The sequence below is a fragment of the Mesoplodon mirus genome (assembly GCF_964341445.2).
Source record: "Mesoplodon mirus genome assembly, chromosome: 2".
Classification (NCBI taxonomy): domain Eukaryota; kingdom Metazoa; phylum Chordata; class Mammalia; order Artiodactyla; family Ziphiidae; genus Mesoplodon; species Mesoplodon mirus.
This window is the reverse complement of record NC_138977.1, coordinates 57244817-57270626: the sequence shown is the minus strand read 5'-3', so window position 1 is coordinate 57270626 and position 25810 is coordinate 57244817. Positions and strand designations below refer to the sequence as shown.

General features: G+C 40.5%; 1 protein-coding gene across 2 annotated transcripts; it reads right to left on the bottom strand.

Annotated features, from left to right (window-relative positions):
- Window positions 1-679: 679 nt before the first annotated feature.
- DDX21 (DExD-box helicase 21) lies at window positions 680-25547 on the bottom strand. 2 transcript variants are annotated; one of them, XM_082611454.1, is made up of 15 exons: window positions 25377-25547; window positions 23013-23462; window positions 21767-21842; window positions 20864-21042; window positions 18975-19092; window positions 16327-16512; window positions 14101-14246; window positions 13240-13389; window positions 12698-12859; window positions 10679-10798; window positions 9435-9508; window positions 7315-7474; window positions 6408-6542; window positions 3819-3863; window positions 680-3242 (listed from the first exon to the last, which is right to left on the bottom strand). In XM_082611454.1, exons 1-15 carry the CDS (start codon window positions 25461-25463, stop codon window positions 2973-2975), a joined length of 2358 nt encoding a protein of 785 aa, XP_082467580.1. In that variant the 5' UTR covers window positions 25464-25547; the 3' UTR covers window positions 680-2972. The 2 variants fall into 2 exon arrangements, with proteins under 2 accessions (XP_082467580.1, XP_082467581.1); XM_082611455.1 differs by lacking the exons at window positions 680-3242; window positions 3819-3863 and adding an exon at window positions 5057-5163.
- Window positions 25548-25810: the final 263 nt, after the last annotated feature.

Genomic DNA, 25810 nt, shown 5'->3' with positions numbered 1-25810 from the left:
TCACTCAATTAAAAGACACAAATGAAAACGATGTATTAGTTTGCACCTAGCAAAGTGACAGAAGGAAGCCAACACCTAATGTTAGTGCTGTGGGGAAACGGGTTCTCTCCTAGGCTGTAGGGTAGGAACGTAAACTGAAACTGCTTTGGAGAGCAACTTGCATCAAAATTTAAAATATTCACTTTGACCCTGCACTCCTACAGTGACAATCAGACAAGTACACAAAGATTACACAAAGACATTCATTTTAGGGTTGTTTATAATAATGAAAGATAAAATAACATGTTCATACTGTGAGATACTATGAGATGGCACAGTCATCAAAAATGGCACAGGGACTTCCCTGGTGGTCCAGTGGTTAAGCCTCTGCATTTCCACTGCAGGGGGCACCGGCTGGATCCCTGGTCTGATGCCTGGTCAGGGAACTTTAAAAAAAAAAAAAAAAAAGGCACAGATCTGTACTTACAGTAGAGGATGCACATACGGAGGGAAAAGCAATTCACAAAACTGAAGGAATGATTCCAGTTTTGTAAACGAATTCCTGGAAGAGATGCTCACAAATATGTTGGATATGTGGTGACTTGCTTATTTTTTCTGTTTGGATTTTTATACCCATCACTTATTATGTTTAAAACAAAAATTTCAAGCTTCAATTTTAGGGAAAAAGTCACCAAAAACATAAATAGTAAATACTAACTTTATTGTGGCATAAAGCTGTATTTTTATACATTAACTCAATTTTACAGTAAAAACACTTTATGTATAACTGTAAAGAAACTGCTGCACAGATAGTTCCAACATAAAAATTGGTATTTTAAAAGTTCACTGAGTTGTTTGATACATAAATTGGAAAATATTTTCTCTGTAGAAAATAGTAAAAATGCTAACATTTCCCAGGCTAGCACAACAAGCCCATTTCAACCGTACAGTAGCTGAATTATACATTTATAAATATGGTATGAATTCTGGGATCCAGGAGAAACTTTAGCTTCATTTACTAAAACAGCCATGTTGTCCTAAGTTGTGTAAAGTGAAATTCCCATTAATTTTCCCCCTTACTCTTGATTTATGCCTGATTATTTCTTCCTAAAGGACAGGTACACTGTCCTTTTAATCTACTTGATAAAGTAACCCATTCTTACCGAAACTTAAATGTTTTGGTTGTTATTTAAGTATGCTCAGCATCTCTCAAAACCAGAATTTAATAAAACATGATCCACAAGGCACGAGTTGTTGGTCATCAAATACCTACCTCCCCTTGACTCCCTCTGGCTTGATGGGAAACCACGAGAAGGTCAAGCGATAAAATTGTCAAGTGGATCAAGGAATAAAAGCCAAGAGAATTTGAGAACAGAGAAACATCCAGTCAGGACGCAAGGACAGAAATGAAGTCCAAATGCTGCCTCAAGAATCAAGGAGTGGAGTTGGCTATCTGAGCCCCTTACTGCAAAGATGACTAAGAAGCAGTTGGATATAAAGACCCTGCCAGAGAAACTAGTGCCTAGAAAGATTTCAGTTGTTCAAAATAATTAAATGAAAACAAGACAGGCCATGTATTTGAACTCCTCCTGTCATGGTTTATTTCCTGAGATTCCCAATACAGAATTTCTAGGAATTAAGGCAAGAAGACCATGTTACTTGTAAGCTCCTGCACAAGGTTTCCCAGAGAAATAATACTCGAGACCTCAGAGCAATATTGGGCCAGGGGCTATACTAAGTTCTTCAGCTTCCTCAAAGTAACAACTTAAAAATAACCATATAGAGTTTGCCTTAAAAGGAAGTCTCTAGGTAGCTACAACCTATCAACAGAGTAGCAGTCTAATAAAAAGAAAGAGATCCTATACGTGGCTATAGGAACTAGGCCTTGAGAAACTAAATTGGATCATTCTACCTAAAATTCCCAGCTTGCCCGTTAGAAGTTAAACTCTAGAAACATTAATGACCCATTAAGTTTTCACCATTAAAAGAATGCTTTATCCCACACCTTCACTTGTTCTTTTCTTTGCTCTCAATACATGTGTTTCCTTCTTGCATGTGGAATATATTTTCAGTGTTTTTTTTTGACTCTTCAGCCATGCAAATCTCTGCCCCCTACTCCTTTATTTCCTCCTTGGTAAATAATGTTAATCTTCCAATAGGAAGTGGACTATGTTATCATCAAGCACCATTTATCCTGTCTCCTTACTTATGAAGAAAGTTACTGGGCCATGCTATACACTTGGAATTCCTTAAGGATACTTGCTTTCTAGTAAAATACTTCTATATGTACATATATGTTTTTTAAAAATCTGTGAAGAATTCACTGAAGCATTAATCACCTTACATTGAGAAGCTAATAATGTATCAAAATGCACATAACAATGGCTAATCTATATACTATCTCCTATCAAATGTATCACCACTTCCAAACCTAGAGCATATGCTGGCATAAACTGTGTTACATCCCAGCTGAGTTTGAATCTTGCTTCAAAACATTGCTCAGTATTAATTCTCAGAAGATACATTATAGGACCATAGGAGTAAATGTTAGGCAAGTGGCTGAGGAATACCAATTACAGAACAAAGCCTTGAGTGCTCAAAGTGCTTCCCCAGAAACTGTTGCGTTCCCCATGGTATTTAGGAAGGACACTATTAAGAGACACCTCTAAGTATAAAGACAGGTCAACTTCACAAGTATCAGCAGATACATGCTTGATTTTATCTTATAATCTATAGACACTGCATTAGAATATGTAATGAATTCACACACCTTTTCCAAAGGAATACCCGATACAGAAGTAGCAACAAAGTTATAAATGACAATGATCAGATGAAATAATTTAGATGAAGCTTGTCTCTCTTGAAGAGATGGGGACTGGGCAAGTAGTCAGGAAGGAAATACAATGTGCTTTTAACTTTGTATGAAAAATAATATTCAGTTTCCTGTTGCCGAACATAGCTCTGTTTTTGCCACATAAATCCTCTACTTCAAACTACTGTCCGAATGCTTTACTAAAATTCCGCTTCTGGCCTTTGTTTTGGAATCTGTTACTTTTGTTGCCACCTCCTGATCGCTGTCCTCTGAAGCTTCTATTTCTTTCCCGCTGTCCCCTGAGACCTCGATTGCCTTCCCGCTGTCCCCTGAAGCTTCTGTTTCCTTCCCGCTGTCCCCTGAAGCTTCGATATCCTTCCCGTGGTCCTTCTAGCTCTGGTTGCTCTGTGGCCACAGAAAGCTGCCAGCGCCGTGAATCATGCCATTTTTCCTGTTGAGAGATGGTTTCGTTTTTACCTGCTTTGATTTTTACTGAATTTGGTTTAAAAAGGCATGAGAAAGATAATATTTTTTCCCTTTTTCTAAAGAAAAACTTCATTGATAACCTAAGTGCTTAAAAGATCACTGGTCAAAAATAAAATAAGTTTCACTATGAGATATACCCTCATCATTTATTCAATTCAATTACTACAGGGTATCCACAGCTGTCAGGTAGTAAACATATAAATAATATACCACTTGCAAACACATTTCTCACAGCAGTACGGAATAAAGATATAGCAATTAAAAATGTCTATATAAACCCCGTGTAACATACATGGGGTTTGTGAAAAAAGCTGGATATTGTTCACAATGCTGTAGAAAGGAAAAAAGGAAAACAGGCAGGCTGAATAAGAAAAATATTAGTATAAAAAGGGTAGGAGAAAAAAATACTAAAATATAATTGTTAGTTATTTTTAGTAAAGGGACTAGAGCTATTGTTTCCCTTTCTATTACTCTATATTTTAAATAATAAATATTTTACCGTTTAGATATGTTAACTTCAAAATCTAAGAGAAAAGAATACCTGTACTTCTGTTACTGATGCAGTAGGGATATCAAAGCAAACACCCTAGAAATCAAAACAAATGCCAGTTAATCCACACTTTGACAAGAATTATAAAATGCACCTTAAATGATACTCCAAAAGACCAGATATGATGTAAAAGAAACAACCCAAACAAACTAGGTATCCATTTTAGATCAACTTTAGACCAAGCCCCAACACATAATACCTCCCCAAAGCACAATAATAAAAAGCCAGGGATATTAAAAAAAAGGACTCAAAACTACTTGGAACCGACTAGAGATCACTCTTGGCTTTCACACTGGGCTAATCCTCATGGAGCTATTAGCTACATTTTATAGCTGAGGAAACAGAGGCTTGGAGAGGCTAACTCACTTGTCTAAGGCCCCGCAGCTGGTAAGAGCAGCTTTTAAAAATCTGGTCAGTATGGCTCTTAAATAAAACCTATGGTCTAAAAACATTAAAATACACTGCCTTCCATCAGAAAGACTGAACTAGTAAGGATGACCAAACTAAAAGCAGAAAAATAAATGATCTTATATTGTTTTCTATGTTTATAATTCAGCCACCTATGAAAAGAGTTTAAAAATTAAATACTTTACAGGACACTAGCTTTGATAACAAGCAGTGCCATCATCTCCAATGAAGTCCTCAATATCTGGTAGGGGAACTAAGATCCTGCAAGTTGCGGGGTGCAGACAAAAAAAAAAATCCTGTTTCTTGGCGTCCACAAAATAACCAAACTCCCCTCGCCACCCCGCAACTGACACAGGCACTCCTCTCCCCTGGCTGTCTTTAATTACAACATCTTGAGGAACATCCCTTCCACCCAACAATTTACCCAATTATAACCACAGGTAGCATCAGGTACTAATGCCATTTGTGGGAATCTTCATTCACATATTTACTAAGTACTCAATACCAGGCACTCATTGCAGTACAGAGACGTCTAGAAAACAGTTTTGGCCCTTGACTCAGCCACCGTGTTCTTGAGGCTGTCAGTCAGTAAGCAGGCACAGCAAGGCAAAATTTACATGAATAAAGCTATGCCTTAAGAACTGTGAAGTATATGTAGAGGTGCCCCCAACTCTGCCATTCGGCCAGGGGAAGCTTCTAAAAGACTTAAGAGCAAGTCATAAAGGATACCATGGAGACAAGAAATACTATATAAACAGTGGACTGAGCATTAAGGATGAAAGAAAGCAAGATGTACTTGGCATTGTTGGGAGTGAAGGGCATCGGTGGTGAGGAGACAGAGATGAAGTTGGTAAGGAGGACAGAAGCCAGCTCATGAAGAAGCTCCATGTGAAAGTTGGGACTTTATCCCATAGATTATGTGGAGTTGCTTAAGGAGGTGAAAAACATAGTCAGACAAGCAATGAGTTGAAGATAAACCTGATATGGTTCACAAGCCAGTAGTTCTCCAAGTATAGTCCATGCACCCCTGGAACCCTGAGATTTTTTGGGGGGGCGGTGTCCACAAAGTCAATTTTTTTTTTTTTTTTTTGTGGTACGCGGGCCTCTCACTGTTGTGGCCTCTCCCGTTGCGGAGCACAGGCTCCGGACGCGCAGGCTCAGCGGCCATGGCTCATGGGCCCAGCAGCTCCACGGCATGTGGGATCTTCCCTGACCGGGGCACGAACCCGTGTCCCCTGCATCGGGAGGCAGACTCTCAACCACTGTGCCACCAGGGAAGCCCCCAAAATATTTTTATAATACTAAAATGTTCTGTCCTTTTCACTCTCATTAAGGGTAGAGAGGAGTTTACCAGACACTACATTACACGTGATATTGCTCAGATGACTAACAGAAAATGATATTCTTAGGCTTTATTAGAATTTCAGTCTTCATTTCTAATACTCTAAATATCAATAGATATAACCCATCTAAACAAAAGTTTTTTGGTATACCCAACATTTGTTAAGAATGTAAAGAGGGGGCTTCCCCGGTGGCGCAGTGGTTGAGAGTCCGCCTGCTGATGCAGGGGACACAGGTTCGTGCCCCGGTCAGGGAAGATCCCACGTGCCGTGGAGCTGCTGGGCCCGTGAGCCATGGCCGCTGAGCCTGCACGTCCGGAGCCTGTGCTCCGCAACGGGAGAGGCCACAACAGTGAGAGGCACGCGTACCACAAAAAAAAAAAAAAAAAAAAAAAAAAAAAGAATGTAAAGAGGTCCTAAGACCAAAATGTTTGAGAATTGCTGTGCTAGTCTATGCCATTAACTGAGAGCAGGAGTCAGAAGAAAGAACACCAGGCTTGGAAGGCAAGATTTTAAATTTTGAATTCAATTTTGAATAAGTTTGTATTAAGGTGCTTAATAAACCCGATCTGGGTGGAGATGTCAGGGAAGCAGCTGGATCTTCAAGTCTGGCACTTCATGCAGATGGTTCAGGTTAGAGATACACAGAGGGTAGCTGTCAATGACTAAGTGGCAACTGAGGGTCATGGATGACAATGCCCAGAGAAGACTATATATAGAGTGAAAACGTGCAGCATCCCCATAGAACAGGGAGAAGCTACTGTACTGTGTTTTATTGCCAGCATGAAGCTAATGAACCAAGGCAAGGTCACAAAAGAAGCCCCAGCCTTACCTGCTTGCCTTTGAGAAAGACCATTCCCTTCACTTTGGAATCAATATCCTCACCCAGTTGCTCTTTAAGTTCTTTCCAAGCATAACTAATATTTGGCATTTCAATTGAGCACTGCAAGATCATGGTCACAAAACCCTATGGAAGAAAGGGGAACAGAATTAAAGTCTCAGAAACAAACCTAAGTGATAAGCACTTGTCCTCATGTTTCTGACATATTTATGGGAAAGCTCTTCCTAAAAGCATACCCCTCCCACCCCACCATTTTAGTACAAGTGAAACTGGGGAACTCTGAGTAAGACTGGTGGACTGTGCTGGTGTTGGCATCCAGACTGTGACAGTACACTTTTGCAAAATGTCACCACTGGGGGAAACTGGCAAAGTGCACAAGGAATCTCTCTGTATTAACTCTTAAAACTTTATGTGAACATACAATTATCTCAAAGATTTCAACTTAAAAAAAAAAAAAACCGTCTTAAGTTTCTAGGTATGCTGGCTAAATGTATCATATGCGCTTATGTGTCCACATGTTGGGTTTAGGATGAAAAAACTTGACATATAATTCACATACCGTAAAATTTGCCATTTTAATGTATACAACTCAGGGGTTTTTAGTATATTCACAAGATTTGCAATCATCACCACAATCTCAAGTTCCAGAACATGTCATTATCCACCCCCCCACACAAACACAAAAACCCACATTCCCGTTAGCAGTAACTGCCATTCCGTCCTCTAAGGAGACGCTGCAACCACTAATCTACTTTCTGTCCCTACGGATTTGTGTTTTTACATATATATCTCAACCTTCATGAAAACGTTAAAACAACTGGAAGTTACAATGGAACACTTCTGAATCCTGCTCAAACTCTAAATTATGAAGTGTCAGGAATTAGACAGGGACCCTTACCACATCTGAGTTGATCAAGGAGCGCTGGTTGACTGATGTGGCACCTGAAATATGGGCCAGGGCTGCTGCCAGGGCTTCCACGGCTCCCTTCTCCTCGATCAGCTTCTCGGCTGACTGCTTGAAGTGAGCAATCGCAGTGGGAGGAACAGAATCCAAAAGCCTGTGGTTTGAGAATATACTTGTTAGGAGAAAGGACAGAAGTGGACAGATTTCATTTTCAAGACAACATCATCTCAAGATAAATCAATATCTTTGAAACCAAATCTTGCATATGTCTAACATGATGCAGTGTATAACACTTAGCATTTCTTTTGATCATGAACCCTGTCTATTTTTTAAATAAGCATCTCACATATTTATAATAGTAATTGTGGAAAGCACTCTAAAAATGTTGCTCAGACTCTGGTTCTGAAGCAGGGGATGTAGCTCACCACCTGGAAACATTTAGAAAACAGCCGGAACCTTTTTGGTTTCCATAATGCCAACGTCACTCACCTCCCAGGAATACACTGCACAACCAGGGATGCTAAACAGCTGAATATCCTTGCAAATCAAAAAAATGGGCAGAAGACCTAAATAGACACTTCTCCAAAGATGACATATGCATGGCCAATAGGCACATGAACAAATGCTCAACAATGCCAATTACTAGAGAAATGCAAATCAAAACTACAATGAGGTATCACCTCACAGTGGTCAGAAGGGCCATCTTTGAGAAGTCTGTATAAACAATAAATGCTGGAGAGGGTGTGGAGAAAAGGGAACCCTCCTACACTGTTCGTGGGAATGTAAACTGGTACAGCCACTGTGGAAAACAGTACAAAGGTTCCTTAAAAAACTAAAAATAGGGCCTCCCTGGTGGCGCAGTGGTTGAGAGTCCGCCTGCCGATGCAGGGGATACGGGTTCGTGCCCCGGTCTGGGAGGATCCCATATGCCGCGGAGCGGCTGGGCCCGTGAGCCGTGGCCGCTGGGCCTGCGCATCCGGAGCCTGTGCTCCGCAACGGGAGAGGCCACAACAGTGAGAGGCCCGCATACAGCAAAAAAAAAAGAAAAAAAAAAAAAAACTAAAAATAGAAGTACCATATGATAGTTCCCACTGCTGGGCATGTATCTGGAGAAAACTCTAATTCAAAAAGATACACGCACCCTAACGTTCATAGCAGCACTACTGACAATAGCCAGGACCTGGAAGCAGCCTAAGTGTCCAGCAACAGACGACTGGATAAAGACGTGGTACATACGTACAGTGGCAGTTTACTCAGCCATCAAAAAGAATGAAATATTGCCATTTGCAGCAACATGGATAGACCCAGAGATCATCATACAAATGAAGTAAGCCACACAAAGACAAATATCATATATCACTTATATGTGGAATCTAAAAAGTAATGCAAATGAACCTATTTACAAAACAGAAATAGACGCACAGACATAGAAAACAAACATGGTTACCAAAGGTGAAGGCTGGGGGCGGGGAGTGAGGGGTAGAAGGAATAAATTAGGAGTATGGAATTAACAGATACATACTACTATATATAAAATAAATAAACAACAAAGATTTGCTATATGGCATGGGGAACTATGTTCAATGTCTTGTAATAACCTGTAATGGAAAAGAAATCTGCAAACTTAAACACACACACACAAAAAGCTGAATCACCTTGCTATATACTTGAAGCTAATACAATATTGTAAATCAACTATAGCTCAATAAAAAATAATTAAACATTCTTCAACCTGTGGGACAATTGCACAAAATAAAGAATTTCCTTGCCCCCATGCCAGCAGCACCTCCAATGACACTCTTCATCTAATCCTCACCATCTGGACATTTACCGTAACTTTTTCCTACACGATATGTAAGGTACAGTTACTTAAAATGCCCAAGACAAACCAAACTACTAATAGTGGTTTCCTCTGGTGAACAGGATTGGGTAGGGATGAGTAGAAACAAGAGTTTTTGTTTTCTAAGCACAGCCTATTTTTTTAACAAGCAGGTTATCAATTTTTAAAACAATGAATAAATAAATTTTAAAAGGCTAAATCTCATTACTGCACAAAAACAAGTAATAAATAGAGCAAGCACTAAAACAGACCACAGCAGTGGTAGGGAACATACCTGATGGCATCTTTGCTAGAAGCTTTTATTATCTCTGTTGCAGAAGGAACACCTATCCTCTTAAATTTAATTCCCTATAAGAAAATGAACCATAACTTAATGTACAATGAGGCCATCAATTGTTTCCATTGATATTAGTATTCCCCCAATTTTTTAATATTTACCAAACATATTTGTTACATACTTAAAAGATAAACTTTTTATCTTAGAAAGGTTTTAAATTTATAGAAAAGTTGCAAAGATAGTACAGAGTTCTTGTCTACCTGTACCTATTACTTTGTTATTACTTTGGTACATTTGTCACAGGTAAGAAACCAACATTGTAACATTACTATTAACTGAACTCCAGAGTTCATTCGAATTTCACTAGTTTTTCTACTAATATCCTTTTCCTATTGATATTCGACCCAGGACACCACATTACATTTAGTCAACATGTCTTCTTAGTCTTCTCTAATCTGTGGTAATTTGTCTTTCCTTGGTTTTCAAGACCTTGATAGTTTTAAGGTGTGCTTGTCAGGTATTCTATAGAATGTTCCTCAATTTGTGAACATCAGTTTTTTACATCCTTAGACTGCGGTTATGGATTTGGGGGGAAGATGACTGGTTTCATTGCATCATATCAGGGGCAACTGCTTATCACTGATGTTGACCATGTTCACCTGGCCAGGTAGCGTTCGCCTGCTTTCTGCCCTGGAAAGTCCTCCCCCCGACCCTACTCCGCTCTTTGTAAGCAAGTCACTAAGTACCGTCCACTGACAGTGAAGCGGGGAGATTAAGCTCCACCTCCCAGAGGAGGAAGTACCAGCATAAGAATTTCCTTACAAAATTCTTCTGTGAAGAAAATCAGTGTCTTCTTTCCCATTTAAAATTTTATCCTTTTAACATATTCTCATCTTTTTGGTTTTCAAGCAATTCCTATAATCCCCTAAATCTACACTTAAGTATTTCTGGTGCGTTCACAGTGTATCTGAAAACTGTCTGAAAACTGCCTCTCAAACATAAAAAAGACCTCTTGTCATTATAAATATGAAGACAAAACCACTGCTTTCAAATGCAAAGTATTTAAAATGGGCTGTATATCACAGGACAAATATAAAACACATGTCTAACAACAAGCTTTCAGTCATGGCCATGTGCTAGAAATAAAAATAATTTCAAGTTAATAAAAACTGAATAAAGAGACCAAAGACTGACTTTAAAACTCAACGTTTGCTGAGTGAAGGCTTAGAAAATAGTTTTACCGCTTTTTGCTCCACTTGGGCTAACTGATATTCTTCCTTGTGCTGATAAAAGCAGATGCAAATCCCAGTCCTTCCAGCTCTACCTGTTCGCCCAGAACGATGAATGTAGGACTCCACATCCTATTGAAGTAAAATACATCAGTGACAGTGAACAACAAAGAGAGACATAGACCTGAGTAGCCTAGGCAGAGGCAAGTGTAGTGGTTATAGACCGGGGTTGGGGGAGGCTCCCAAGCACTTCAATTTAAATTAAAGAACTGTAGGGACTTCCGTGGTGGTGCACTGTTTAAGAATCCGCCTGCCAATGCAGGGGACACGGATTCGAGCCCTGGTCTGGGAACATCCCACATGCTGCGGAGCAACTAAGCCTGTGTACCACAACTACGGAGCCTGCGCTCTAGAGCCCACGAGCCACAACTACTGAAGCCCATGCGCCTAGAGCCTGTGCTCCACAACATGAGAAGCCACCGCAATGAGCAGCCTGCACACCGCAAGGAAGAGTAGCCCCCGCTCGCCACAACTAGAGAAAAGCCCGCGCACAGCAACAAAGACCCAACGCAGCCAAAAATAAGATTAATTAATTAAAGAACTATAAAAAAATTTTAAAAACCTCTAGAAGAGTGGTCCCTATCCTGTGGGTAGATCTCCAAAAAGCATTATCTAAATAGTACTGTCCAACGGAACCATATATGTAATTTTGATAGTCAACTTTCTAGTAATCACACTAAAAAGTTTAAAAAAGTTAATTTTATTATTATTTAACCCAATATGTCCAAAAGTTTATCATTTCAGTATGCTACCTCTACAAAACAAGTTATCAATGAAATATTACATGTTCTTTTTCCACAAGTCTTCAAAATCCACTGTGCATAATAGAAAGTTTGAAATTTTTAAAACTCCACTGTATATTTTATACTTACAGCACACACGTCAATTCAGACGAGCTGCCTTTCAAGTGCTGAACAGCCCCATGTGGCTGTGGCCACCATACTGGACAGCACAGGTACACAGGCTATTTAAACAAGTCGATGGCACACACGTACGGGACTTTCTTTACAAGAAACAGTGGCTTCGCAGTAATGTGTTTTTCCATCACTGTGAACATTAATCCTGAGGGATTTGCCAAATTTGGGGGTAATAGGATCTTCACGCTTGAAGTGATGGGAACAAGTTCCTTCAGACTAACTTATATGTAAGTGAAGCATTGTCCACCCATATAAACTATGCTTCAGGGCCCTCTTTGGGCAGTTCCTATCATATACAAACCCAAGCAGTTTTAACTACAGAGGCTGTTAACTATAGGCCTTTTCTCCCTTCTCTGTCCTCTAGCTCACAAGTTTATCTACCCTACCACCACCCCGTCTAAGTCTTACCTATCTTCAAAGTCCAGTTCAAAATTGCACTACCCTCAGCCATGCAGCCTTTCAGGACTCCCTCTGACCAGAAACTATCTTGCCAACCTCTGGCTACTCACCGCACTTCCCCTCAACTGTCAGTTCTGAGGGGGCTCATTCTATTTTATTTATTTATTTTATTTTATTTTATTTTATTATTTATTTATTTATTTACTTATTCATTCATTCATTCAATTTTTGGCTGTGTTGGGTCTCCGTTGCTGCACGGGCTTTTCTCTAGTTGCGGCGAGCAGGGGCTACTCTTCACTGTGGTGTGCAGGCTTACTGCTGTGGCTTCTCTTGTTGCACAGCATGGGCTTCAGCAGTTGTGGCTCACAGGCTCCAGAGCACAGGCTCAGCAGTTGTGGCGCACAAGCCCAGTTGTTCCGTGGCACATGGGATCCTCCCAGACCAGGGCTCGAACCCGTCTCCTGCATTGGCAGGTGGACTTTCAACCACCGTGCCACCAGGAAAGCCTCAAAAGGTTCATTGTAAAATCACCCTTAGCAACATAACACCCAAGAGAAAGCTATTACTAATCATGGGAAAGGAAGAGATACAACTTCCAATTTGTTTTAGCACCCAAAAGAAACAACAAAGTAAAATCTAACTGTAAAACACTTACCTTTGGTGGAGAACTCTGTACAACCAGATCAACCTCGGGGATGTCTAACCCACGTGCAGCGACATTGGTTGCAACCAAAACTCCAAAATCACCATTTCTAAAACCCTTCAGGGTGATTTCCCTTTGCTTCTGTGGAATGTCTCCGTGTAATGACTGGGCATCCTGCCAAAGAAATAGCTCATTTAAGAATACCAGATCCTACAATACAGGTACTTTTAAAATCACCAATTAGGCCTATAAAGACATTCATATTTTGGTGACACTTCTGCTGAAAATAATACAAAGGGGAAAACGTGCCTTACATGGACAAGCCTCAAATTTCCAACCCTTGGTCATGAAATCAACTGTATCCAACTATACTTAGAAGATAAAGAACACCAAACATGAGTGATCAAACCTACTTTGTCAGGGTAACGTTAGGTTTGAGCTACCCTTTCTTCATCTGTGAGATGAGATGGGCAGATCAGATGAGCGCTAAGATGTATACTCTATTAATTGAAAGATGCTTTCTCCCTAAAAGGGAAGAAAGGGGAAGGACCAACCTGCCTTATGGACACATTCTGTGACAACTCCTGGGCTTCTTTCTTGGTTTCACAGAAGATGATAGTGCGCCCTTGATAACCACTGTACACTCGGATCACGTCCCCAATAACTGCTGCCCTTTGAGTCCAGTGGCACTTGATAGCCAGATGCTTAGGAAAGAAGGAGAAAAAGATTATTTAGTAAAGCCTAGCCGGAATCTATAATCACCTGCTCAACCCTAATGATACTAGAAGCAGTTGTTTAAGCCTGACTAGAGCAAACTTCTGCCACCGTTTAGAGGAAAAAACTAAACCACTAAAGAGAGCCCTTCCCCTTTCTCCAAAGAGCATCTGGCTACTTTATCCATTTTCTGACCTAATACAGGTAATGTAGGAAAAGAAATACCATTCCCTAGATTGCTACAGGAAACCAAATAACTGACAGGAGAAAAGCCTCTGTGTTTTGTCCTTTCATCCAGTTAAAAATGCAGTCAGTAGTCAGTTTCCATACAGGTTTATTCCTTGGGTGCAACGAATTCATCTAGGTACCAGACCCTAAGATAAAAACAGCTTCAACATAAACACTAGGATTCTCTGCTGCCCTCTAGTGTATGAACTCTAGGTGTAATGTCACTCTGTTTACTAATTCAGACAGATTTAGGTTCCAAAAGATTCTGCAATCAGGCTACCAGATGATGAAATTTAGAAAACACAGATACCATATACAACTCAAATAGAAATACAACTTCACATGGCTTTTCACATGGATTTAGTATTTATTTGGAAAAGAAGTTTGTTTTTGCCAGTCTTAATACTATCCAACAGGTAAAAAAAATTATATACAATTTATTACTAATGCCAGCAACTGAATGAATCATTTACCTCTACAGTTATTGCAGTTTTCTGGGTCTTTTTACCAATCAGGTCCACTTGTTCATATGTAGATTTCATGTATTTCTTAGCAACATTATAAACCCAATGAGGGCAAGTTGCAGAAAAAAGCAATGTTTGGGGATTGTCTTCTGAATCTTTGCGGGGAAAAAAAAAGTCAGTATGAATAAGTCAAACAAGCCTACACAGTGTTTCACCTCACCCAATTCTTCCAGGGTCCATCAGCATTCTACAGAAAACACTTGAGGCTAAGCGAGGCATCGAGGACACAAAAATGCAAGACACGGGCTTCCCTGGCGGCGCAGTGGTTAAGAATCCGCCTGCCAATGCAGGGGACATGGGTCAGATCCCTGGTCCAGGAAGATCCCACATGCCGCGGAGCAACTAAGCCCGTGCGCCGCAACTACTGAGCCTGTGCTCTAGAGCCCGCGAGCCACAACTACTGAAGGCCGCGTGCCTAGAGCCCGTGCTCTACAAGAGAAGCCACTGCAATGAGAAGCCGCGCACCACAATGAAGAGTAGCCCCCGCTCGCCATAACTAGAGAAAGCCCACACACAGCAACGAAGACCCAACACAGCCAAAAATAAATTAATTTAAAAAAAAAAGCAAAACAGGGAAGTACCCAATGGGCAAAGAATTGCTGCCTAAATAATTTATGTAAAGGATCCTTGAAATACCCAGAGTACTTTCAAGTTGTTTTGCTTTCTAACCGTTGGCCTATATGAACCATGAGGGAAATCTGTCCTTTATAATGAGACCTACTAAGTGGAAAACAATTAATCAAGCCCAGTAACCAACCAATTTAAATCACTAAATAAATAATCTATAATAAACACCGGAACAGATTTTCTACTCATCTATACTCCCTAGCATTTCCTCAACACTTTAAGGTTAGAATTCTAGTCTACTCATCCTTTGAGGTCAGGTACTAAAAAGAGCTCCCCAACCCCAATTTTTTTTAGTTTGCTCTTAGAATACCATTGCATTTTCATATATTTCAAATGACAGAACCCTTCTGGAGAGTAAGCTGACAAAGTATACTGAAGAACATGAACTATTTATACCTTCCAATTCAGTAATTTTAGTTCTGGAAATCTATCTTTAAGAACTGATGCCAAATACTGATTCTTTTTTTGTTTTTTTATAATTTTTTTTTCTTTTTTTTTTTTTTCGGTACACGGGCCTCTCACTGTTGTGGCTCTCCCATTGCAGAGCACAGGCTCCGGACGCGCAGGCTCAGCAGCCATGGCTCACGGGCCCAGCTGCTCCGCGGCATGTGGGATCTTCCCAGACCGGGGCACAAACCCGTGTCCCCTGCATCGGCAGGCGGACTCTCAACCACTGCGCCACCAGGGAAGCCCTATAAATTTATTTTTATTTTTGGCTGCGTTGGGTCTTCGTTGCTGTGCGCAGGCTTCCTCTGGTTGCAGCAAGCAGGGGCTACTCTTCGTTGTAGTGTGCGGGCTTCTCATTGCAGTGGCTTCTCTTGTTGTGGAGCACGGGCTCTAGGTGCACGGGCTTCAGTAGTTTTGGCACGTGGGCTCAGTAGTTGTGGCACGTGAGCTCTAGAGCGCAGGATCAGTAGTTGTGGTGCACGGGTTTAGCTGCTCCACAGCATATGGGCTCTTCCTGAGCCAGGGCTCAAACCTGTGTCCCCTGCATTGGCAGGCGGATTCTTAACCACTGCACCACCAGGGAAGCCCCCAAATACTGATGTTTGACGAAAGCTGTCTACATAAAAATGTCTGCAAGCAGATTTATATTATGTAAAACTTAAAATATGTAGATGGATTAAATCATGGCACGAACAGTTCAGAGTTTTATATGTACAGTAAGATTACAGTTAACACACACACATACACACAATACCACAAATCAGGAAGAAATAAACCAAAAGCAAAGTATACCAAGCTGGTTTCTTTTATTTTCCCTATTGTAGTTATGTGCAGTTGATGGGAAAAAAAATTTTTTTTTGGCTGCACTGAGCGGCATATGGGATCTTAGTTCCCCGACCAGGGTTCGAACCCATGTCCCCTGCATTGGAAGCACAGTCTTAACCACTGGACTGCCAGGGAAGTCCCAGAAATTTTTTTAAAGTTTTCCAGAATAAAATAAGCCACCTGCCAACTTCCTAAGGCTTCATTTAACTTTCAGGAGATAGTTAATCACCACCCTTCCTCCAATCCCTTATACCAGCTCTTGAATATAGAGTTTACCTTTCTTGTATGCCACACATAAAATCTCTTCCACTTGATCAGCAAAGCCCATGTCCAACATCTGGTCAACTTCATCCAGGACAACATGCTTAAGTTTGGTGAGATCTAGCTTGCCATTCTGCAGGTGGTCTTTGATACGACCTGGTGTCCCAACCAGGATATCAATCCCATTCCGCATGCGTTCAACTATAAGAACACCAATGATAAAATATGCTGGATTTTTAATTCCTTTTATTAATCTGGGATACCAAATTAGATATATATATATATTTTTTTTTTTTTTTTTTTTTTTTTTTCCGGTATGCGGGCCTCTCACTGTTGTGGCCTCCCCCGTTGCGGAGCACAGGCTCCGGATGCGCAGGCCCAGCGGCCATGGCTCACGGGCCCAGCCGCTCCGCGGCATATGGGATCCTCCCAGACCGGGGCACGAACCCGTATCCCCTGCATCGGCAGGCGGACTCTCAACCACTGCGCCACCAGGGAGGCCCCAAATTAGATATATTTTTATTCTAAATATTTATTAACTACAAGTACAAGGTAATATGTTAACTACTGAAGATAAAGACGCATGAGGCACTCCTTGACCTATTGGGGAAACATGTAAGAAGTGACCGTCCAGTGTATTACATGACAAAACAGAAAAATGCACCAATGGGGGATGGTAGCACCAGGAAAGAAATGATTTCCTTTGTTGGAGGAAGGTATCAAGATTTCACAAAGTGAAAATAAGAATCTTAAAAGAAACAGGAACTTTCTATAAGATAAGCAGGTATAGGGAAGGTACAGAGATGTTCAGAAAAATGGAGTTCAATATAACTAGGATGAGATGGTAATGATGCAACTTTCTATTGGGTTGCTACTGCAGTCAAGAAGCCTACTGCTAGGGAGGATTACTGGACTGAATGTCAATATTATGACATAGTGCGAGTGTGTTTCGTGTTTGGTAACTGCAATCATTGTTGCTTTTGCTGTGGTCATCCATTTACAATGCTTGGTGGCAGTTTATTTATCTCTTGTAAAAATAAAATACAGTGTGTGTGAGTAAAAAAAAAATTTTTGTTTGTATAAGGATTACAATTTAAGTATAAATTAGAACAATTTAAATCAGGGGACCTAATTACTGCTCCTTACCATAAAAAGAAATGAAATCGGTTAAAAGTTAAAAAGAAATTATTGTTTCCAGACCTATGTAGTATATGGAGCAGAAAGAACAAATGGAATAGTAACTTTACATATTATTATAAAACTTAAGAATAAAAAGGAAATAGCCTGTTCACCACATACTGGATTTAATAAGAAAAGGCAAGAATAAAGCAAGTAATACTTTAACGCACCATGAGCTAAATTTTTAAATAATATACACGTTTTTATAATAAAAGTTTTTTATATATAAAAAAGAGATCTACTGCTAGGCACTCTACTTACCCAGTTTCATCCTCACAACACCACTGCAGGGTGAGTTTAGCAACCCTACTTTATACATGTACAAACTAAAGTGCAAAAAAATCAAGCAACTTGAACTGAAAAATCAGTTACTCTGTGAGCAGAGTTTAGATTCACACCCAGGCCGTTCTGATGCCAAAGCCTATGTTAGTTCCACCAAAGCTGAAAAGAGATAATCACAAGCTTTGTGTGCCAATATTAAGACTTCTATTTTTATCTTTTCATATTATTTTTTAATTTTTATTTTATATTGGAGTATAGTTGATTTACAATGTTGTTTTAGTATCAGGTGTATAGCAAAGTGATTCAGTTATACATATACATATATCTATTCTTTTTCAGATTCTTTTCCCATATAGGTTATTATAGAGTATTGAGTAGAGTTCCCTGTGCTATACAGTAGGTCCTTGTTGATTATCTATTTTATATTTAGTAGTGTGGACATGTTAATCCCAACCTCCTGATTTATTCACCCCCCTACCTTTCCCCTTAGGAAACCGTAAGTTTGTTTTCTATGTCTGGGAGTCTGTTTCTGTTTTGTAAATAAGTTCATTTGTATCATTTTTTAAGATTCCATATATAAGTGATATCATGTGATATTTGTAATCTCTAGTTGCATCCATGTTGCTGCAAATGGCATTCATTCTTTTTTATGGCTAATATTCCATTGTATATATCCACATCTTCTTTACCCATTCATCTGTCCAATGCTAAGACTTTTAAAATGCTTAAATCCCTTCCCAAATTACATAGGTAATCTACAAAATAAAGCTTTAAGGTCTTGAACTGGGAAGTAATGGAATACTACAGCAGGGGCTACAAGATTTGGCCCTCAGGACCAGAAAAAAGAAAGCCTGTCTACAGTAAAAAGAGGCAGAGACCCAAGGTCCCTGACAGATAAAAATAACCTTGAATTCTGACTTTCGGGTTCCTGGACCCTGTCCTCTTGGGCTCAGTAAAGTACCACTGCAGCCTTTAGATAAACGCAAATAAATAATACAAAAGTCCTAAGAACCACATACAGGATTTGATACATCATCATGCAGGACCATGTGCGTGACCATCTTTACACAATAATGACAAAAGAAAACCACCATAAATGACTAGATCAGGTAGGTAAAGCCAGATGTCAAGGTCAGAAGAAATCCAATCAGGGCACCCAACAGTAGATGGCATTTTCCTTCCCTCACATTGGATTTACTTACTTTGTCCTCCGTAGGGAGTTCCACCATAAAAACAAGCCACTGCCAGCTTTTTTGTGACGTCACTGAAGTCTCTGCTTACTTGACTTGCCAATTCCCTTGTGGGTGTAAGAACCAGTACCTGAAAAGGAAAAACTAATAATGGAATCCAAAGTATTATGCAGTATTTGTTTCTTAACAAATCTGGAATGCACCAGGAGGTTCAATTTATCCTCATAATTATTTTCAAAACATCTATTATGTGTGTCGCAATACACTGTGGTGTGGGAGAATAGTAAATGTAATATGGTTTCTGACAAATCTACCCACTAGAAAAGCTTGTGATCTTACCAATCAAAAGAGAAATAGGTACTCAAATTTATGGTGCTCTAGGATGGCTGCACACAGCAAGCTGGAGGACCTGGGATAAGTTTCATGGAGCTGCTAGTACTTAAGGAACAGCATTCCAGGAAAAGGACAACGTGAGCAAGGAGGAACACTGCTGATGATAATAGCAGCTGATATTTGAGCGTTTACTACGTGTCAGGAGCTACTAAATGCTTAATATGCATTATTTTTATTTAATTCTCACAACAAGTTACCTACAACTGCACTGTACAGTTGTATTATAATACCTACAATAACATACAACAGATCTCTAAAACCAAAAGGCAAGCCTGGATTTAAATTCAGGTAGCCAGGCTACAAAACCTAGAGTCTGAACCTCTGCACTACACTGAATCTGAAGTAGAATGGAAGTCAGAAGAGTAAGGCAGGGCCAACATGGTGAGTGGCCTTGAATCCTACAGCAGTTAACAGGACACACGACACACAACCACTACAGATCCTCAAATAAGCTAACAGCATGAAACAAATATGATTTAAGAACAATTTAGTAGGGGCTTCCCTGGTGGCACAGTGGCTAAGAATCTGCCTGCCAATGCAGGGGACACAGGTTCGAGCCCTTGTCCTGGAAGATCCCACATGCCACGGAGCAACTAAGCCCGTGTGTCCTAACAACCAAGCCTGTGCTCTAGAGCCCGCGCGCCACAACCACTGAGCCCACGTGCCACAACTACTGAAGTCCGCGTGTCTAGAGCCTGTGCTCCGCAACAAGAGAAGCCACCTCAATGAGAAGCCCACGCACCACAACAAAGAGTAGCCCTTGCTCACTGCAACTAAAGAAAGCCCGCGCGCAACGAAGACCCAACGCAGCCAAGAAGAAAAAAAAAAGAACTTAGTATATCCATCCAACAGATATTTACTGAACATCCACTATGTGCCAGGCACTATTCCAGGTGCTAGAATAATTCGTTTGTTTACTGCGGTTGTAACTGTAGATAAATACAACAGCAAACAAATCAATTAATTAGGAGGGAGCATGGACACTAGAAAGCCAATAAATGAGATGAGGCCAGAAAGTTAGGTGAAAGAACCCAAAGCCAAGGTGACAACACAGGCATTTCACTGAGGTTAAGGTTTGTCAAATGCCAGGTTCTCCAGAAATAAGCTCAATGAGCACCATCCTGATCACAGGGCCTGGCCTCTTCACCTCTGATACCCCTCCTATTCAGGCATCTCTATTAAAAATGCTTTCTCTATTTTAGGCAAAACCTGACCAAACCTGTGAGCCCCAGGGACATCTAAGAGTCTGAAAGAAATATGCGAGCATTAATAATACAGGTGATCACAACCATCTGGGCAGATTACAATATTTAAATATATAAGGTTTGTAGTCAACAGTCTTAAAAGAATTATCCTGGTTTACCTTCAGACAAAGATCTTCAGTAAATACCAGAAAAAGGCCTTAAGGAGAACCCAATAAAAAACAATAGGGTATGTAAATGATGCTCAAGCAATGCCTCTTCCTGTGCAGACTTGGAACCCCTAAGGACTGCATTAAAGATATTTACCTGAGGGGCACGGCCTCTCTTCCGGTCTTGCAGTTCTCCCTGAAGTTTCTCAACCAAAGGGATAGCAAAGGAGAATGTCTTCCCAGTTCCTGTCCGTGCCTGTGCAATCAAGTCCTTCCCACTATAGACGTGGTGAAACGTCTTTGCTTGTATAGGAAACAGGAAGGTCACCCCACGGGCTGTGAACAAATGAACCATGTTATCTGACACTGCAATTCTTAAAGTCCCAGCCATACTGGAGAATGAAAGCATAGCCACGCTTCTGGTCCTGCAGAATTATGGAATTCTACTTTCTGGTCACATCTACAAAGTCAAGTTCAAATATATTCTGGCAAGAATCTGCTTGGATAAAAGATATCAATAAACTTTAAAGCACCAAATTATAGTAAATACTTATTATCTTAAGAGATTAAGCCCCTTGTCACAAAATCTCATCCAAAGGCCAGCATAAGCCTGAAAATCTGGTGTTTTGCTGTCTGACTGCCACACCTGATTCAGAAAACACCTAAGTTGGGCATCTGTGACTTCCTACCTGGTTCACAGGCACTATGCTAAGATGAGTTCTGAGTCAGGCTGGTATCATTAACCTAGAGATCCCTCAAGAAGTAGAAGGAGGTAAAAAAGAAAATACCAACATGGTATCAATTGTTTAATTTCACCAGCACTATCAGTCATTACACTTCTGAATATACATATTATATTGAATAAATTTTCATCACTCGTTTAAGAGGTAGCAAAGGTCATCACTAGTTTAGTCCTATACCAAATATACAGATCTACTTCATTATATGGTTGCCTATATCACCCTCCAATAAGAACATGTCCCAGTTCATCTCAACAAAAACAGTGGAGTGCTTCCAAATAATATGTTCTAACGTTATACAATATTTCCAAGAACATTACCTTTGAGAAGTTTAATAGTTTCTTCAGATATGGGAAAATTAGAGAAAGCTCCTTCTTTTTGCTCCACAGTTATTTCCTGTCAAGTAAAGGGCCACAGAAAGAAATCAATAACTTTACCCCCACAAGCTAAATACAGAAAGCCTTCTGAGAAAAACTATTCTAAAACATCTCTTCTAAATCAACCAAAAAGACACAAAAACTTTGGTAGGTAAATCAAGATCTGAAAAGGAAATAGATCATAGTAATATGTAAAACCCTAACAAAAGAAAAGTTTGTAGCAAATATATACAGCGCATATATACCATGTGTAGCTAGTGAAAGCAGATTCAGTCTCGACTAAGAACTTTTCCACAATCATTCCAAACGAACAATACACTGTTGAACAGGTTATTAACCCCTTCCCATAGCAACATCTTTCATATATACATCCATAGAAAATAAGGAACAAACATTTATGACAAAATGATCACACTGGCACTATTTGATTATAAACAATCTGAATGCCCAACAAAGGAATAATTAAGTGAATTTCTAAACATTTATATGATGTATTATGTAACGATTTAAAATATTTAATATTTAAAAGTGGGAAAAATGCCTATATAAAAATATAGGCAAGATAGGAAAAGGCAAACTACAATATTGCATATAGTACAATCATAATCTGATTTTAAAAAGCTGTATATATTTTTTATAATCAGGAAAATTTTTTAAATGCTGATCATGGCCTACGGCAAAGAGAAAATTATTTATTAGATTTAGGATTTTTCTTTGATGACTGAGTTTCTGAAAGATAGCAGTATTAGCTTCCAAAGGGACATTTAAGTATCTTTTTCAACTCAAGTTAGTTTATGGCCTATACAAAAAGACTTATGCAATCAAGCAAACACCTTTTCAGTGGTTCCACTTAATCATGATTTATTAGGTGAAACCCCTCAGAGGGAAACTGGAGCATATTTGCATAACCAGATCCCTCCTGTTGATTTCTGACTTGCAAATAAGCAGACCATGTGTGGAGAGAAGACTTTCTCAAAACTTAAAACAGATCTGCTCTGTTGCAAAGGAGGCGTTCTAATACTGCAGTTTTTAAGATGAAGTCTCACCCTGCAGCTCAAGGGACCCCCCCCATGAAGTGCTGACACATCAAATTTCCTCCCATTATTAAATAATTCGTTTAATAATTACGTAGTTATTTACCTGAAACAACATCGAAAGATACATTCTACATATTAAAATGCCACTTTACCTGCTCTAACTCACTGTTACTTTCTTCACTGGCAGCTTCCTTGGAGTCGGAGTCAGGTCCAGAATGAGGGAATCCATTCTTCAGGTTGGGGCTTTTCTCTCCAATTTCTCCATTCATTTCTTTTTCTTTCTTCATCTTCTTGGACTTAGGTGCACCCAAGTCATCCTCAGAAGGCTCCTCATTTTTTATTAATTTTTTGGTTTTAGGAGAAACAACTGTCTTTTCACAGGGCTCCTTTGATTTTTTCGCACTTTTGGTTTTAGGAGAAATAATGTCATCTTGAGATGGCGCCTCTTTCTTTTTTGCCTTTTTGGATTTAGGAGAACTCATGTCAGCCTCAGAAGGCCCTGCTTTCTTTTTAACCTTTTTAGCTTTGGGAGAAATCGTTTCGTCCTTTTCTTCTGCTGCCTCTTCAGTCTTATTAGATTTTGGCTTCTCTTTTTTACCTTTCTAAAAAATTAATAAAGACAATACAAACGATGAACAAAACATTGATACATTTGTATAATATATCAATTCTGCATTAATTCAAGATCATATAATTATGAAGAATACAATTTGGGGGCATTTTTCAACATGTGTACTTTCATCTTGCAATAAGGCAAAAACCAAACGGTATGTTTTTTAATACCATTTCTTGGCTATATGGAAAGAAGAATATATCAGTAACTTCATTAGCTTGGAAAAGAACGCGCTTCTTGGTAACTATTTAATTCATGGTGGTCGAACAGCTGTAAAGTCAATTTTTCATATGGGACTTGGAGTGGCTCATGGGATGCTCCAACATATTGTAAACTACACACACTATAGGAAGTGGTCAAGAACAATTTAACTTAATTCTGGTAGAGTAATAAGACCATGTATACCCACAGACGGATGGTGTTAAGCAGATTTCTTTCTCTGCTAGAATTCCTCTACAAGTAAGACAGGACTTCATAATATCTGCCTTACTAATCTCACAAACGCAAATAAATTTACATAAAGACATGTTATGAACCAAAAAGTTATAAAACCCCACAGTCTATCACCCCATGTGTAAAAAAGGTGTACCTAATTTAAAGGGAAAAACAAAGAGCACAAGTTACAAGAAAACGGAATGGGTGAAACCTCAAAACCAAACCAGATTATGGCTCCTACTTGAAATGTCTGACCCCCTCCAATTTTTCATATTTCTGAAAACTTAGTATTACTGAAAATGTGTTTTACCCTCTGTTAAGACCTCTGTGGCAGAGCCTCAGGCCAAATCCTGAAGTATGGACTGTTACATTGAGCTACTATTATAGTCTGCCTCCATGAAACTTCAGGCCTGGCCTCTGCTCTTAAATCATGGATGAACGATAATCTCTCCCATATGACCCATCCTTCAGACATCTGAAAAACAATCTGGTCCATCCCATCCCAAGACTTCAATTCTTTCATCCCTTGGTTCCACCAATCAGTGGATTTCCAATCCCAGTGGTCTCCTTTGGAATACAATGGAGTTTGTTGGTCATGTCCCTTCTAATTTCAGCATCTCACAACAGAACACGCTGACTAATGCAAGGCAGGTAAAACAAAGACCACTTCCTCCCCACCTGTGGGGACAAGTCTGTGATACCTCGGCTTCCTACAACAGCAAAATATTCCTTGCCAGAAACAGCAAGGAAAGAAAATTCTAAGTCACGTACAACACAAGCTCCGGGACAATCTTTGTTCTCACTGACCTTATCTCAGAAGAGACTCAGTCACAAGTTAAATCGCTATCTAAGGAAGTAACAGCAAGGAGTAAGACAGCTATCGAGGTAACTTAAGACTACCGCACACTGGCGGCCTATATAAAAAATATGGTGTGCAGTTATCACCACAACATGTCTACATTTCCACGGGAAATATGGTCAATAAACCTTAAGAGCAACTGAACTACTTTATCGTCTAAGGGCCGCTTCCCAGAAAACTGTACTCCCACTACTAGGGTAAAAAAAATGTCACCGCGGACGCCGCCCACGTGTGCGGATGGCTTTATGGTCTCGCCAGTTTAGTCGAAAGCCGGTAGGTCTGAGTCTGGGCCAAAACGTGCCAAAACGTGGGGCCTAACCATGACCGTCCTACTCTGTGCACCGGGTGCGGGACGCCCAGACTCAGGGACCACGTGGGACACCCGGCCCGCTCTCCAGTTCCGATCCCCCCGGACCTCTGGGTAGCGCGCCCACCGCCCGCGGAGAGCACCGACCACGCCCGGGCGCCCCTTGGCCGAAACTCACGCGGGTCTTGAGACAAGCCGGGTTCGCGCGACGCGCCACGCGCCCCCAGCCCGGGCCCCTCCTCTTAGCGGCCGCCCCCACCCCCGTCCTGTCTTGCCCCAAGTCCCTCGGCCCCCTGCGGTACCTTCTCATTTTGCTTTCGCGGCATCTCCACTCTCGCCATGGCCGTGTCCGACTCCAAATCCGCGTCACTAAGAAGTTTCCCCGGCATCACTCAGGACAAGCTGAATAGGCCGACCGCTCTCGTCTACCGCGTGGAAAGGAAGAGAATGCCCAGCTTTCTCTTTAGCCCACCCAGCTTTCGTCACTTCCGGTAGCAAAGCGTATCCTGCGGAAGCGGAAAGTGCCGAGAGGCAGGGGCGCACGTGGTAGTTCCACAGCAGCTGCGTCTCTAGGTGGCTGGACTCACCGAATTAGCTCAGTAAGGCGCCTGGACTAGAAGGCACCTGCAGAAGGGTAGGAAACCCAGAGGCTGGCTTTATTCTCGTTCACACTCTGCCCAGATTCTCGCTAGCCCCGGCCTGATAAATGAAGCTTTGTAGTTGCTTTTGAATAGCG

What these genes read in the sequence shown, in the direction of transcription:
- DDX21 (XM_082611454.1), bottom strand. Translation starts at nt 25,463, where the DNA reads ATGCCGGGGAAACTTCTTAGTGACGCGGATTTGGAGTCGGACACGGCC. An exon ending in ATGTGTGGCATACAAGAAAG is followed by an intron (nt 14,247 to 16,326) that starts GTAAACTCTATA and finishes TTCCCCGCAAAG; the next exon opens with ATTCAGAAGACAATCCCCAA. An exon ending in TACAGAGTTCTCCACCAAAG is followed by an intron (nt 10,799 to 12,697) that starts GTAAGTGTTTTA and finishes TTACTTCAATAG; the next exon opens with GATGTGGAGTCCTACATTCA.